The 14857-nt window shown below is 50.5% G+C and overlaps 1 protein-coding gene across 1 annotated transcript in view; it reads right to left on the reverse strand.

Annotated features, from left to right (window-relative positions):
* myo3b (myosin IIIB) overlaps positions 1 to 14857 on the reverse strand; it is a gene marked incomplete at both ends in the record, with an annotated part of 65364 nt that overhangs the window by 10743 nt on the left and 39764 nt on the right. The window contains 9 exons of the mRNA XM_084478946.1: positions 1564 to 1687; positions 2715 to 2766; positions 4552 to 4648; positions 7076 to 7156; positions 9257 to 9419; positions 10633 to 10744; positions 12883 to 13088; positions 13805 to 13882; positions 14602 to 14652. Of these exons, the coding sequence (XP_084335072.1) occupies positions 1564 to 1687; positions 2715 to 2766; positions 4552 to 4648; positions 7076 to 7156; positions 9257 to 9419; positions 10633 to 10744; positions 12883 to 13088; positions 13805 to 13882; positions 14602 to 14652 (964 nt within the window). The remainder of the gene's footprint in view (positions 1 to 1563; positions 1688 to 2714; positions 2767 to 4551; positions 4649 to 7075; positions 7157 to 9256; positions 9420 to 10632; positions 10745 to 12882; positions 13089 to 13804; positions 13883 to 14601; positions 14653 to 14857) is intronic.

The raw sequence follows: 14857 nt of genomic DNA on the forward strand, positions 1-14857 counted from the left end.
ATTTAATTTTGCACCTGTGTGATGCTTGTAACCCAGAAGATAGGTCCTATTTAATTAGCTATGTATGTAGTTTTTTTGTTGTGAGTCTTTTTGTAATATTTTTGAATAATTGTATGACAATAGTATAGTAATAGTAATAGTATAGTATAAAAGTATTCAAATATTATGAGTAAATAGTACCATTAAATGAAAACAATTAATTTAATCTGTGGCGAAATAACCACTTCCCTGTCCTGCCTCCACTCTCTCCCAACTAGCAGCATGTATAAAATATAAAATATATGCCATTCCTGCTTGAGGACCTATTACAGAGAACCCTCCTGCGTTTTACACTGATGATAATTTCTCATTGTGAACACTGAGGCAGGACGGTATCCAAAAACTGTCTGGACATGAGAACTATGTGCACATAAGAGTGGAGAAACGACTCGTCTCTCTGTTGAGCAAGAGAGGCCAAACACACAGAAGACCTTTACTTTGAAAATCCCATGTAAAGACACATGGTATGAACTGAACAACAGGGGGGCTGGCAGACCCTAAACATCACTCAGATAGAACCCAGTTAATAAATTCAATAGATCCCCCTTCCTGGTGTTAAAAAAACCAAAACAAAGTCAAACAAAACGGGCTCAAGCTGATATCCATTTCCCACCCTTTAATCACACGAGAACATATCCATTTCTCCCTCCCCGCCTCATGCTAGGGGGCGGAGGTCACCTGTACCGCCGCATTAGCGAATTAGCCGCTATCTAACCCAGACCTGCTGTGGCGGGCTGACAGTAATCAGGCCGCCGGAGAGCCCTGTCTGCGCTGCGTTACCCCGGCCTAATCCCGGTAATCTCCCGGCAGTGCCGCTAAACGCCATTCCACCTCCGTCTCCCACCTCAGACTGCCTTTAATAACATTAATGAAGGGCCGGGCCCCACAGCCCCACCCCCCCCCCCATCCCCGGCCAGCCTATGGGTGGGCAGGCTGAGGGCCCAAGCGGGGGGTCCCGGTGTACACATGCCACCCACCCGGGAGCCCATGAGGACTAAATGAATGTAATTCAGCCGCCCCGGGCGAGGAGGCAAAGCAAACATATGTTCAGTAAATCAGTGTTTGTGTGCGTTGTGCTCGTCACTGCCGCTGTGACAGCCGATGGAGCCATTGATGATTAATTATTTTGGAGGGGGGAGCGGGGGGGGGGGGGGGGTTTGTCCGTGCACAGGGGAGAGAGGAAACCCTTTGAAGTGTCTGTGTGACTCGAGGAGGAAGGGAGGAGGAGAGGAGGACAAAACATAACGGAGAAGCAGCGTTTATGATGAGCTGTGGTTATTAGCATACTGCAGGCGAACTCACCCATCACACTCCCGGGCTGTGTGTATGTGTGTGTGTGTGTGTGTGTGCGTGCCTCTGTGTGGGTGGGGGGGGGGGGGGGGGGGGGGAGAGTGCGCTGATGAAAGGTGGAGGAAAGAAACTGAAAATCCATTCAAAGTGCCACTTTATCCATTAAAGCCGTATTCCTCCTGCCTGGCTATGTAATTACCTGCAGCCCCGAGCAGCCGTGTGTCTGGGGCTTACCTTGTGTACACTGGGTGTCTCTCAGCCCGGCTGGCTCCCAGCGAGGCCCCGCCACGCAGCCCTCCACCCGGCCTTTGTCTCTCCTCCTGTCTGTCACTCCTCTGTCTGGGCTGCCGGGCCCCCGCTTGAGAGGAGACGAGGAAAAAGACGGCGCAAACAAACGACACCGTCGGAGAGAGACGTCAGATAGGAGGACACGAGCGCTGAGGAGTGTGTTGTGTTGTGTTGCGTTGCGTGTCGTTTTTATTTATGTATTCATGCGAGAGCGTTGTGTTCGTTTATTTGCCCCTTCCACCAATTGGGCGCCGGCGTAACGCGGAACTGTTAATGTGCGCTGCGATGCTAATCACATGCTAATGCAATCACATGCGATTCTTTATTAGCGCTACCTCCTAGCAAACAGCTAACATACTGACTTAATTGTGAGGCAGAGAAAGGGTGGTGGAAAAAAACAAGCACATGTGTAGTTTCCCTCATATTTAATTTTATCTTTGAATAAAAGAGCTATAGGAAAGTATTAATCTGCTTAACATTTCTAAGTACATCCTCCAAAGGATTTTGCTTTTTTTAATCTTACATATGCTCAGCAGAGTTACTGGCAAAAACTGTACATTTTCCTCATTTCATCCTTTCAACATCAAATGGTGAGCAGCAAAAATTGGATCCGACTTCAAAGAGTGTGATGTGCTCCAAGTCACGAAGTGGCTCTTCTATTTCACATATTGAATTCGAGCAGGATATCAAAGTGCTACCAAAGAACCCCAGGTCTTTACTAAAAAAAGGGTCTAACATCTGTAGAAAGAGAAGCGTAAAGACAAACCACCTCGGGGAACAGCCGGCGTTTATTCTCAGCTGTGAATTTCCACCCTTTTGATTCCCTCTCTCCTACATACCACCCGCTCCGTCGTCAGGGTCTGCCGCGGTCGGGAGCGGGGAGAGGACTGCTTTTGTTTCAAGGACTCCCGGAAAAAAAAACGCGAATCCAAAGGAGCTGCGTAACCTATGTTAATGTGCAGCTGTGGCTGCTTTTTGCACCAGTGGCAAATTATTATTATCATTATTTATTATTATTATTATTATAATTATTCACACACTGTGTGAAGTGGGTCAGGGAAATGGAAATGCTTGGCCTGACTCTGGTCGGTTCTTACCTCCTCTCCGCGGCCGCCCGTGTGCTGCTGTCTGCCCGTTTGTCCGTTGAACCTGAGGAAATAAAAGATCTTTTAAATCAACCGATTACACCAGTGATCATAAAAGGGGACGGCGTGTTATCGTGGATTATGTCGTAAACAGCGATCGCTCGGCGGTGTAATTATGAATGCGATGCATAATACATATGCAAGAGGAACATTAAGTAACATCAACACCGCCTTTTCCTGCCAAGCGTAGTAAGAGATTAAGTGGAGAACAAACTCAGCCGGTCGTGTGTGGATTTGGCAGCGGCGAGGCCCGCAGAGTTGGACGTCGACATCAAACTCATTCGTCGCGGAGACGAGGGGGAAGTCAGAAGCCGAGGGATGAGTGTGTAGGTGTGAATGTACAAAGAAGAGAAAAAAAAAGAGGGCCGCATCTCGTCAAGAAATAAAATCTATATGGAGAGCTTCCAACTTTGATTAAACAGAATTGTTGAGTGGAGGTTTGAAGTTGTTGTTTTTTTTCCCCGTTGCACACACCAAGGAATATGACTGTAAACAGGGAGCCACGCCGCACGCACTGAAAACACTTTCAGATGTGGAAATCTGGTCTTCAGAGCCGACGTCTGCGGGGGGAGAGAGAGAGACGTGTGCACAGTTGACCGAACTATTTAATAAATAAATAAATCAAATGTGGTTAAAGTGAGCAAACGCTTTCTTCAGTAGATCTGGGAATGTGAATTGGCTTGGAAGTGCAGACCGGACGTGAGTCGGTTGGCAACCGACATTTCAAAGCCTGCACTCGTCACATCCGCTCGCACTTCTTCATCTGCCCTTTTAAAACATCCACTTCATTCAACACTAGAATAAGATAATTATATAAGTATGTAAATATAAATGTATCTAATAATTAAAGAGCAAAGGGTTTAATGGTCCCTAAGCTCTGCCTTACTTTAACCTCTCGCCAAAGGTTAAGGGAATCTTTAATAATCTCATAAACAGCTTTAATTTGAGCCAAGCTGTGTCACTAACAGGTGTAGGCTCTGGACGCCTACATCACCACCACCACCACCTCCACTACCACCACAACCTCCACCACCACCACCTACCTCACCACAATCACCTCCTCCACCAATGCCTCCATCACCACCACCACCACCACCACCACAACCTCCACCACCACCACCTACCTCATCACAATCACTCTTCCATCACAACCAGCACCTCCTCCACAACCACCAGCACCTCCACCACAACCACCATCACCACCGCCACCACCACCTCTGCCTTGTCCCCATGTGTTGCCTCCCCTGCTTAGCACATACCTCCCTAATGACCGGCCGGCCCAGATGCTGAACAAACACAACACACTCCTCAGCTGCACATCAGCCGCCATCTGGAGAGCAGCGTGCACCCCCCCCAGCCCCTCACCTCCCCTACCATCCCCCCATCCCCCCCCCCAACCAGACCTGAGTCGCGGTCAGACAAGTGAACTATCTCGGTGGAAGGATATTTATTGCGTCTATAAAAGCGGAGCGAGGAGGCACACTAGGAGGAGGCGTTCCCTTGTGGTTGAGACAGCAGGAAGCCATGGGAGGGATGGGAGGGGGCCGGGGGCCTATCAGGGGGCTAGGATGGAAGACACGCCTCCTCACACACACACACACACACACACACACACACACAGATACACATACATTAACAACCACACACAAACACACACACAGACACACACACACACACACACTTACAACCACAAACACACACACACACATTAAAAAGGGAAAACCGTGGCGGGAAAGTGGACCCATGTGATGAGCCGGGGACATGGAGGAGAGCGGATGTGGATTCCTACCCAGAATGCTCCTCTTCGGCGGCCTTCCCAGCAGCCTCGGGGGGAGCACTGTGTCTTCGGAGTTCGTGGTCGCGACGCACACGATGGCCTCTGTAAACTACGACACACACACACACACACACACACACACAGCTCTGTTGTCTTTTCATAAACATCAACTGTGATTTATGGCAACATAAATGTGAGACAGTAACTACCGCAATTAAAACCAATTATGCCTGAGAACGGCCTTAAAAAAAATGATCTACCCTTTTAAGTTCTGACTACTAGGGTAAGTGAGCTCAGCACCGCTGTCAGGAGGAGCCTGTTTTGATACTGGGTGTGTGTGTGTGTGTGTGTGTGTGTTTGTGTGTGTGTGTGTGTGGGTGGGGGGGGGGGGGGGGGGGTGTTTGTGTGTGTGTATTTACAGGCCATTACAGAACACCGGTAACCTCTGCCGGTAAACGGCGCCCTGTCGCGTCACGCGGTCAGAGGCCTCTGTGATTCTAACTCGCAGCATTTCATGCGGGGGATAATACCAGCGGAGACACATTGCCCTACTCGGAGGCCCTCATCTCACGGATAGAGAGCATGTCCCCCCCCAGGGGCCCGGCGGAGATCTGAGGGCCCACCGGCCTCACGCATTAGAAAGGCATCTGTTTATTTTCAGAATGCAAATGCGGCCCACCTCAAAGGATATAAGCTGCAGAGAACACACAATGTGAATGTGCTGGAGTGTTCCGCTGGGAGGAGGGGAAGAGAGGGGGGGAGAGGGGGGAGAGAGAGGGAGGGGGGGCACCACTTATGTCAGGTCCAGGTTCTGCCATCTCCTCCCTGTGCCCACACACACACACACACTTATCTGCATGGGAAAGAAAAGAGAGTAGGAAAGTAAGAGAGAAAGAACAAATAAAGAAGGAAAGAATAAGGTAAGAAAGGAAGTAAGAAATGAGGACAGAGGAAAGAAAGAGAGAATAAAGAAAGAAAGAAAGAAAGAAAGAAAGAAAGAAAGAAAGAAAGAAAGAGAAAGAAATGAAGACAGAAAGACAGAGAGAGTAAAATAAATAAAGAAAGAAAGAGAGAAATAAATAAATAAAGAGACAGAAAGAAAGAGAGCAAGATAGCAAAGGAAGAATGAGAGAAAAAAACAGAAAGAAAGAAAGAGAGAAAGAAAGAGACAGAAAGAAAGAGAGAAAGCTAGTAAAGAAATAATGAGAGAAAGAAAGACAGAAAGAGAGAAAGAAAACAGATTAAAGCGAGGCGGTGTGGGGGAGACGGGGAGGGGCTGTTCCTCCACATTATTGACTATGTTTTAATGCGTGCGTTACGCCGCACAAGGTGTGCGATGCAGGCAACGCCGCCGCCAGATGAGTGCATCTCCCCCGCCCTCCCTCCCTCCCTCCCTCCCCCTCCGGCCCCCCCCTTTAGGAGACAATGCCAGCTCTCCTCCCCTGGCCCTCCTCTCTCCTGCCCCTACTTGGCAGCATCCCGCCCTCCCCCCTCCCCCAGAGGGAGGGAGAGGGAGGGAGAGGGAGGGAACAGAGGTGGGAGAGATGAGGGTAGGAGGCGTGGGGAGGGAGAAGGGGTGGGATAGCAGGGAGGGAGAGAGAGGAGAAGTGGAGGAGTAGGGGGAAGAGAGGAGAAGAGGAGGAGGGTAGGGAAGAGGGGTGGGATAGCAGGGAGGGAGACAGAGGAGAAGTGGAGGAATGGGGGGAGGAGAGGAGGGGGAGGGAGGGGTAAGAGGAGGAGAGGAGTGAAGACAAGAGAAGGAGTAGGGGGAGGAGAGGAGAATAAGAGGAGTGGGGGAAGAGAGGAGGAGACGGAGAGGAGGGGGAGGGGAAGAGGTGGAATAGGAGGAGTGGGGGGAGGGAGTAGAGGGTAAGAGGAGGAGAGGTGGAAGAGTGGAGGGAGGAGTGGGGAGGGAAGAGCAGTAGAGAGGGGGGAGGGAGGAGAGGGGGGAGGAGAGGGGGGAGAAGGGGGGCTGGGGGATGCAGAGACCCCGGCAAGGTTAATGTGTCCACTTTGATCTCCGTCAAGGCACACAGAGTAAGAATTAATTTACATCTCAGATGAAAAAGGTTGACAGTATAAAAAGGCATCTTGTTCCTGGTATGCGAGGGCTGTGTAATAGGCCAGGAATGTGCGCGAGAGGAAGTGGTGAGGAAACAGAAGGGGGTAAGCCCTCTCTTTCGCCTTGTGCTGGGACAGAGATGAAAGGGAGAACCAGGGAGATCTCTCTGTGCGCTGTTCTTCAGAAACATGGGGACCCAATGCAGCCCAAACTTTCAAAAGGCTCCCACTCCCTCTCTTTATGCATTATTAATTAATTATTACTGTTTCGTGGGCTACTCACCGAGATCAAAAAAGGCGTTTTAACAAAGCCCCCCCCCCCCAAAGGTTCTCAGGCCTTTATCCCTTTTTCTCTTTTGAAAACGCACCGAGTAAAAAAAAGCGGCATACATTTCCACTGTTTGTAACGCCGGACAGAGAAACAAAGAAAATGGCCGCCCGGCCGAAACATCAGAGGACAAGCGGAGCTCCTTACCTGACTGAATGCGCACCGCCGCGCGTTCCCGCTCCCCCTTCATCTGCTTCAGGCTCTGCCGGGCTAGGTACCCCCGCCACGCTATGAGGGGGGGATACCAAAAAACAGCGGACAGTGAGTGAGGCGGCATGTGGCTCAGGAGGTGGAGCGGGTTGGCTGGTAACCAGAAGGTTGCTAGTTCGATCGCCGGCTCCTCCTAGCTGGTGACCGGAAGGTTGCTACTTTGATCCCCGGATCCTCCTAGCTGAGTGTCGACGTGTCCCTGAGCAAGACACCTCGCCCTGGCTGCTCCCGACGAGCTGGCTGTCGCCTAGCGTGGTTGACTCCGCCGTCGGTGTTTGAATGTGTGCAGGAATGGGTGAATGTTGGGCGATAATGTGAAGCGCTTTGAGTGGCCACTGGTTAGAAAAGCGTTGTATAAATGCAGTCCATTTACCATTTAAATAAATGGAAATGAAAACGACGGACGCACCTCGGTGAAACTTTACAGGGCAGTGCACACACAAATAGTGAGAGCTGAATAGTTTCTCCTGTGAAGGGAGAGGTGCTGTAGGTCAGATTTAAAGGCCATCATTTGAGTGTAACTTGTTATAAATAGGTCAGCCATCCGTAAGCTATATGTGAGTGAAATGCTCTGTGAGAATATCTGTTTCTTATGAGACCATTTCGCTTTCAGGCCGCTCCTAGCTCATTTCTGACCAACCAGCGAGATGGGGCATCACTTCCCTGAGCGGTTCGCCTGTCAATCAAAGGTCTGTTAAACGCAAACACTCCTCAAAGGTGGAGATAAACAAGGAGGGAGGGGCATTTTTTTTAGGGTACTGAAAAAACAGCAGACAGTGAGGAAATAAATCAAAATGAACACGACAGACCCACCTAGGGGAATCTTTACGGGCAGATCGCGGCACTCGGCGAAATTCCCACTTCAAAACGACGGAGCCGGTGCAGGCTGGCCGGGCGATTGCCTTTGAACCCTCTGAGGTCTTATTGTCTTTCTCTGGAGCATCGCGCTTAGCCAGCTACAGGTCGCGCCGCCGTCGCGCTTATCGTCCTCATCTCTCTTTCATGAGGACCGCGGAGCCACGCACGGAGAGGAGGAGACAGGTGCTCCAACGGGGAAGGGGAGGGGGCGGCGGCGGGGGGAGGTCAGAGTTGACGGCTGAGCCCCCCGTTTTATCGCAGAGTGATAAAAGAGTGAATAACAGCGTTTGATGGGACAGGATAGGCTGGTGGTGAGGGGTTGTTTTGACTCCCAGACCAGAGGGCTCTGGGTTAGGACTAGGGCTGAGCAATATGGTGAAATAACTCATGTTACGGTTGTTCCGACGGATATTGCGATTGTGCTTTGATTTGCAATTAGTGGGATTGATCACGATTTTCACTTTCACGGAAAAGGCTATGAAAATCATGGTGACTTTTGTTGGGGTCCGTACCAAACAAACATGTTTTCTTACATGTTTGTCTTGGATTTCTTACAGTACTTCATTTATAATGGTGTTATACATTTACACTTACATATTTTACCCAGATCAAAAGATTGCAGCACCTGCGGTTTGGGATATTGCACTTGGCCATATTGCGACGTCGATAATATTTGATTTCATCTATTATTTATTATCTATAAATATTATCTATTATATATTTGTTTCAGCCCTACTCCAAACCCCAAGTCCACAGTCTCTGTGTCGCCATGCCAACACCTAGCTGCTCATACTGACGTGTGTCTAGGGATTATGAGGCCAAACTCACTTTGGTCAAAAGTGTCTTCTAAAAAAACAACTAAATAGTGAATGAAGCTAGTAATAGTTTCTAAGTGAGTGAGGGGTGCTGTGGGTCAGATTTCAGAGCCATCATTTAAGAGTTATGTGTTAGAAATAGGTCAGTCATCCCCGTAGGAGAAATTTTGGGAAAGTCTTCCCAATATCTGTTCCTGGATAATTTCTGACCAATCGGGGCATCTCTTCCCTGATTGGTTCAGGGGAATCCATCTCGCCCGTCAATCAAAGGTTTGTTAAACGCACCACTCATCAAAGGTGGAGAAACATACGGAGGGAGGGGCATTTATTAAGGGTTTAGTATTTTCTAAATCTTGCCCTCTTCTGCTCTCTCTCTTCACAACTCCCACCTCCTACAGCTCCTCTGGTTCAGGAACTCTCGGTAACAACAAGCTGCTTCTGGTACCTGATTGGATGACCAGGGCCCCGTGGCTCCGCCTCTGCTTGACCTTGCGGTAGCGCCGTGCCCCCAGCCAGCCCCGGGTGTACGCCTGCATCACCACCACCCGGGCCAGCACCCCCCGCAAGAGCAGGTTCAGCTGCTCCACGTGGAAGTACTTCAGGAACACCTGGAACCCCGGGAACAGAACCACAACACCTTCACCTCCACCCCTTTACTCCACCTACACATTGGAACACAACTCCACCTTTTACTCCACCTACACATTGGAACACACCTCCACCCTTTACTCCACCTACACATTAGAACACACCTCCATCCCTTTACTCCACCTACACATTAGAACACACCTCCACCCCTTTACTCCACCTACACATTAGAACACACCTCCACCCCTTTACTCCACCTACGCATTAGAACACACCTCCACCCTTTACTCCACCTACACATTAGAACACACCTCCACCCCTTTACTCCACCTACACATTAGAACACACCTCCACCCCTTTACTCCACCTACACATTAGAACACACCTCCACCCCTTTACTCCACCTACACATTAGAACACACCTCCACCCTTTACGCCACCTACACATCCTCAGACATCTGAAGGAGCTGTAGTCTCCTTATGTCTCTTTTATATCATGGCACATTAGGCGGCTCCATCTTGTGAACGCGATCAGGGATCATGTTGTCATTGTTGATGCACAACAAGTCTCCCCAGCCTCTGTTAATCTATCTAATCTGCACAGCGGGAGGCGGTGTGTCCCACGCAGCCCGTACACAGCGGAGACAGCGGCTCAACCGCGAGAGACGCTCCCAGGAAGGGAGCCTCCCACACGGGCTCAAGTACTCAGGCAGCTCAGACAGGTGAACGCCAGGTGGTCTCACTACCGCGGGCTGCTGGGTGGAGTCTCGGAGCGTTGAGCCATATATTCTCCTGACAAGATACTTCAGCCTGTGTGTATTTGTGTGTGTGTGTGTATGTGTGTGTGTGTGTGTGTGTGTCTATCTTTGTGTGTGTTTCTGTGTGTGTGTGTGTGTGTGTGTGTTTCCTTGAGTGTGTGTGTGTGTGTGTGTGTGTGTGTGTTTTGGGGGTCTATCTGTATGTGTGTGTGTGTGTGTGTGTATGTGTGTGTGTGTGCGTGCGCGTATCTGTGTGTCGGTGTACGTCCACCCGCGTGTCTATCTGCGTGTGTCTGCGTACATACACGCAGGGGTTAACTGAGTTAACTGAGACGTTAACTGTAATGTGCTCGGAGTGGTCTGTCGAGAAGCACGCTCCGTAAATGCGATCCATACACCGACTCGCTCTGCCTCTCCGGGGCCCGGGTCGAGCGCGTGTTCATCCATGGATCCTCCATGTTGAGCGTCTCGTTACCTTAGTCCGGCCCAGGACCCAGTGCTCCAGCCTGGCCCGCTGCAGGATGGCTACGGCGTTCTCCGTGCTGCACGCCGGCATCTGGTGAGCGCGGAAGGCGAGGTAGTAATATCTGGAGAGGAGAGCGAAGAGCGGGGAGGAAGAGGGGCCAGAGGGGGGGATGAAAGAGCGTTAAAGAGTGATCTGAACCGAGCAGAGCCGGAGCACTTCAAGGTACGCCGAGAGAAAACACGGAATACAAATAGAGGCCGCCTTGTTCCGCAACAACACGCGATTTCGACCTGTGATTTTTTCAAAGTGTTTTTTTTTTTAGGAGAGTTAGAGTTTTTTCTTGTGAGCTTTTCTCCGCGACTCTGCACCCGAAACCACAAGCCTCGGTGACACAACATCCCCCCCCCCCCCCCCTCCCGCACCACAGAGGTCCATTGTCTGGCCCCGTTTGAACACAGGTCCGTCTCAGATTTCCGTGACCGCACATCAGCTGTGGGTGGGGGTGGATGGGGGGTGGGTGGGGTTGTGCTCCATCAGCTCCAGGACACCCCCCCACCCACCCCCCCCTCCCCCCCTGTCTGGGAGCCACGGCGGTTAAGTTTACAAAACACCAGCACCGTAGCGCGGGCGCGGCGTCTGTTTGTTCAGGGGCCCTCACGGGGTCCTGACGAGGGGCCCCTCACGCGGGGCCACGAACTGCGTTGGCCAGAGCAGCGCGAACAATAACAAGATAGGAGAAGAAACAAAAAACTTCTTTGAACTTCTATGTCCTCCCTTGGTCTCCAGCCTTTCATTCTAATTCCTGTTGATACCTGTTATGTCTTTGATGGTAAATACAAAGCGCTCCTTAGCAACATCAGACGAGCCTTTGATATCAGAGCACACATTTAAATCAGGTTTTTTGTGCACAGTTTAGCCATTTGGCGCGCCGGCCCTGCTCCCGCCAGGCTCTGCTGGGATATTAAGGACTTAATTCTAAGGTCTGCAGTCTAGAAGATACGGCTCAGACGCACAGGCGGACAGACTGACAGACAGAGGGGCAGAGAGCCGGACAGACAGGCTGACATACAGACAGACAGACAGACAGGCAGGCAAGCAGGAAGACATCCGATGGACACACAGATAGAGAGACACACACACAAACACAGGCAAGCGCACACACACACACACGCACACACACACACACACACACACACACACACACACACACACACACACACAGCCCTTGATAGTGAGCTACAACAAAGTAACAGTTGAGGACAAGAACTGAGCCCTTCCATACGCCCTCACTTACCGTCAGGAGATAGAGCTCCACCATCTATACAGACCCCCCCAGGGGAGGCAGCCCGGCCGGCCTTCCCACCGCCCCCTCCACACACCATCAGCCCAACCTAATGAACTCTTATCTCCTCTCCACACCCTCCCCCATTAGAGGTGCCTGCAATCATTTTCAACGGATTGCTGATCAAACACTTGTTTCCATGTGTCTCAATTACATTCTTTTTACCTTCACAGGAAGATAATAAGGCTAAACTACCTGCTGTTTCACCAAAAAGGCTAAATGATCACGTACACCTTATGGGGAATGTTTAGCTCCTAAAATAAATGAGGATCCGATCCATTTCCCCACGCCTCGGACTACAGAAGCCAATCCTTCCGCCGGGCCCTAACGATATAGCTCCTCGTTTTAATTGAGCCACATAATGCAAGGCCCCGGGGAGCAAAGGACCATGGGTAACTTTCCCTTTTTTCCCCTCTCAGGACACTGGGAAAAAAGACATTCTTCATAAATAATCAAAGAAATCCATTAAAATGGTTCCCCCCTCATTATCATGGTTCCTCCCTCTTTGAATTCTGGCAGTCTTCCCCTCACCGGCGTTTCCACCCTGGTAAGTTAAAGGGCCCGGTCTGCCACCATCACTAATGACGGCCAATTAGTCAGCCCCCTGCGCTAGGCTCAAGTTTGACTCGGGTCTAATTAAGGAACCTATGTTTCTGTGTGATGTAGAGCATTGGGCACTAGCCCTCCACTCCCACCACCACCTCCTCCCCCCCCCCCCCCCGGTCTTCCTCTCCAGTCTCCGGGGCTGTGTCAGTGTACAGTGTGAGGGTCTGCAGGCTGCGCTGTGTGGACTGTATAGGAGTGTTTGAAGCAGGTGTTACAGTCGCCGTGATTGGCCGACCCCTGGCCCAGAATGATGTCATTACGGCCTTTGTTTATATACCACGGAGCTCTACCACCACGGTTCCCACGGTTACCTGTTGACAAACTCCTCGAAGGGGATGCGGTGGGAGTAGCCCTGGCGCCGGATGTTGACGGTCTCCAGGACGCCCGTGTAGCGCAGCTGCACCACCACGCGCTCCTGGGTGAAGCGCAGCGCCTGCCGGTCGTCGTTGGGCTTGATGCAGCGCACAAAGTGGGGCTGGCCCACCACCATCTTGGACAGCAGGTCCATCAGGGAGTACTGCGGGGGGGGAGCACAGGGACATCATCAGGGGGGGATAGAGTACTGAGTGGGGGGAGGGGGGGGGGGGGGGGGGAAGGAAGGGCAAGGGGGTTTTCTGTGTTTGGGACAATTGTGGGGTTCCATGTCATGAATGGAAGAGCAAAAAAGTTGTGGATTAAGGCTGCCGGAGGGAGGATTGGAGGCTCGTGGAGAGAGAGAGAGCAGAGCAAGGTTTTGAAACTGGAGTAATAATAGTTACCTACAGCGCCTTTAATATTACATCTGTTTGATGGGCGGACTGGTTGTATGACTGGCTGGTTATTTTCCGCAGCGGCACTGCGGATGTTAATTGTTCTGAACTGCTCACCCGGTCAAACATCTCAAAAGCTGTATTTTTCAACCTTACGGCCTACATAATACATCTCCATGGATAATTCAGAAGCAAGCATTCGTTATTTTGGCTGCTGGCTGCCCTCACATCTGTGGAGAACGGGCAACGAGTTCAATTCTTCACAGGCGGCCAGAAAATAGAGAGTATATGGTGTCAAAACAATACACACTCAATTAACACCCTTCATTCCCTCTCAAAACCACGCTTTCCAGCCTAATGTTTTTCCATGTCATTTTCATGTACTCAAATTAAATGAACACAATATTACTAATGTACCATCAAACACACACACCACGATAACGCCGGCACCCATGGGTGCAAGGCCATGGTGGTGACAACCTACCCGGAAGTAGGAGGCCACGGTCTGCCTCCTCATGTTGGTGGTCTCATCTGGGTGCCGCATCATCTCCATGGTGTCTACCTGGAGCACACACACCACCAGCACAACGTCATCAGCGTACGCAGACACACTACAGACACTGGCGAACCCAAATGGCCGCACCGCTAATGTGACAGCATACCATTTGAGTGCTTAATGATTGTTTGTGTGCTCGTACTGAACGATGGGGAAAAGATGGAGGTGTCAGTCAGCAAAGCGTTTTGGCCTTCTTCTAAATTGGGTGCAGTTGCTAACTATGTGCCATCTGTACGAGACGGCGCTATAGACATTTATCGGCTAACTACCTAGAGGAATTATCCCCCCAGGTGCTGTCGGGCATTGCGGGTGCACTCTGAATAAACGACGCTCGCTTGTCACGGCTTAACAAGGAGGACACAACGTGAGCATTCTAATGGCCACTCTCTCCCCACCATTCGCGGCTTCATCAAAATTAATGACGCAATCAATATTTTATTTCAAGTCTACATATTAAAGTGCATATCTTAATACTTTATCGCGCTCCCGCTCACCAGGGGGAGAAGTGAGGAAAAGGTATGTCAAACATTCCCCCGGATAAATTGAGTGAAGTAAGCGGGCGACTTGACAATTTGATATGTTGAAGGGTGTGAGTGGAGCATGAGCAGTTAGCCGCTCTGCGCTTCAACTAGTCAAACAAGGGTTAGAGATGTGCCTGCGCCCCCTTTAATCTGTGCACACTGCAAACTTTTTGTACACTTCAATGGCGGCTTTGATTTTGGTACATGGCAGCATGGTTTTACATCAATCATCTTGTCACATAACCACTTCTTAGTCTGTGCGGGTACAGGAGGCATAGTCACACTGACTCACGTCCTCTGGGATTCTCGCAGTGACCAAGTCTGATGCACTAAGAAATTACAACATATGTTCGCTTAGATAAAGCAGAATCTTAAGTGATGGTATAGCACGGGATGCCGCTCTCTGCCTCGGCTGTTAGCCTGTTGGCAGTGACGTGAATCAATCAAGGCCTGGTATAGA

This window comes from Micromesistius poutassou, assembly GCF_964030765.1.
Source record: "Micromesistius poutassou genome assembly, chromosome: 14".
Taxonomy (NCBI): domain Eukaryota; kingdom Metazoa; phylum Chordata; class Actinopteri; order Gadiformes; family Gadidae; genus Micromesistius; species Micromesistius poutassou.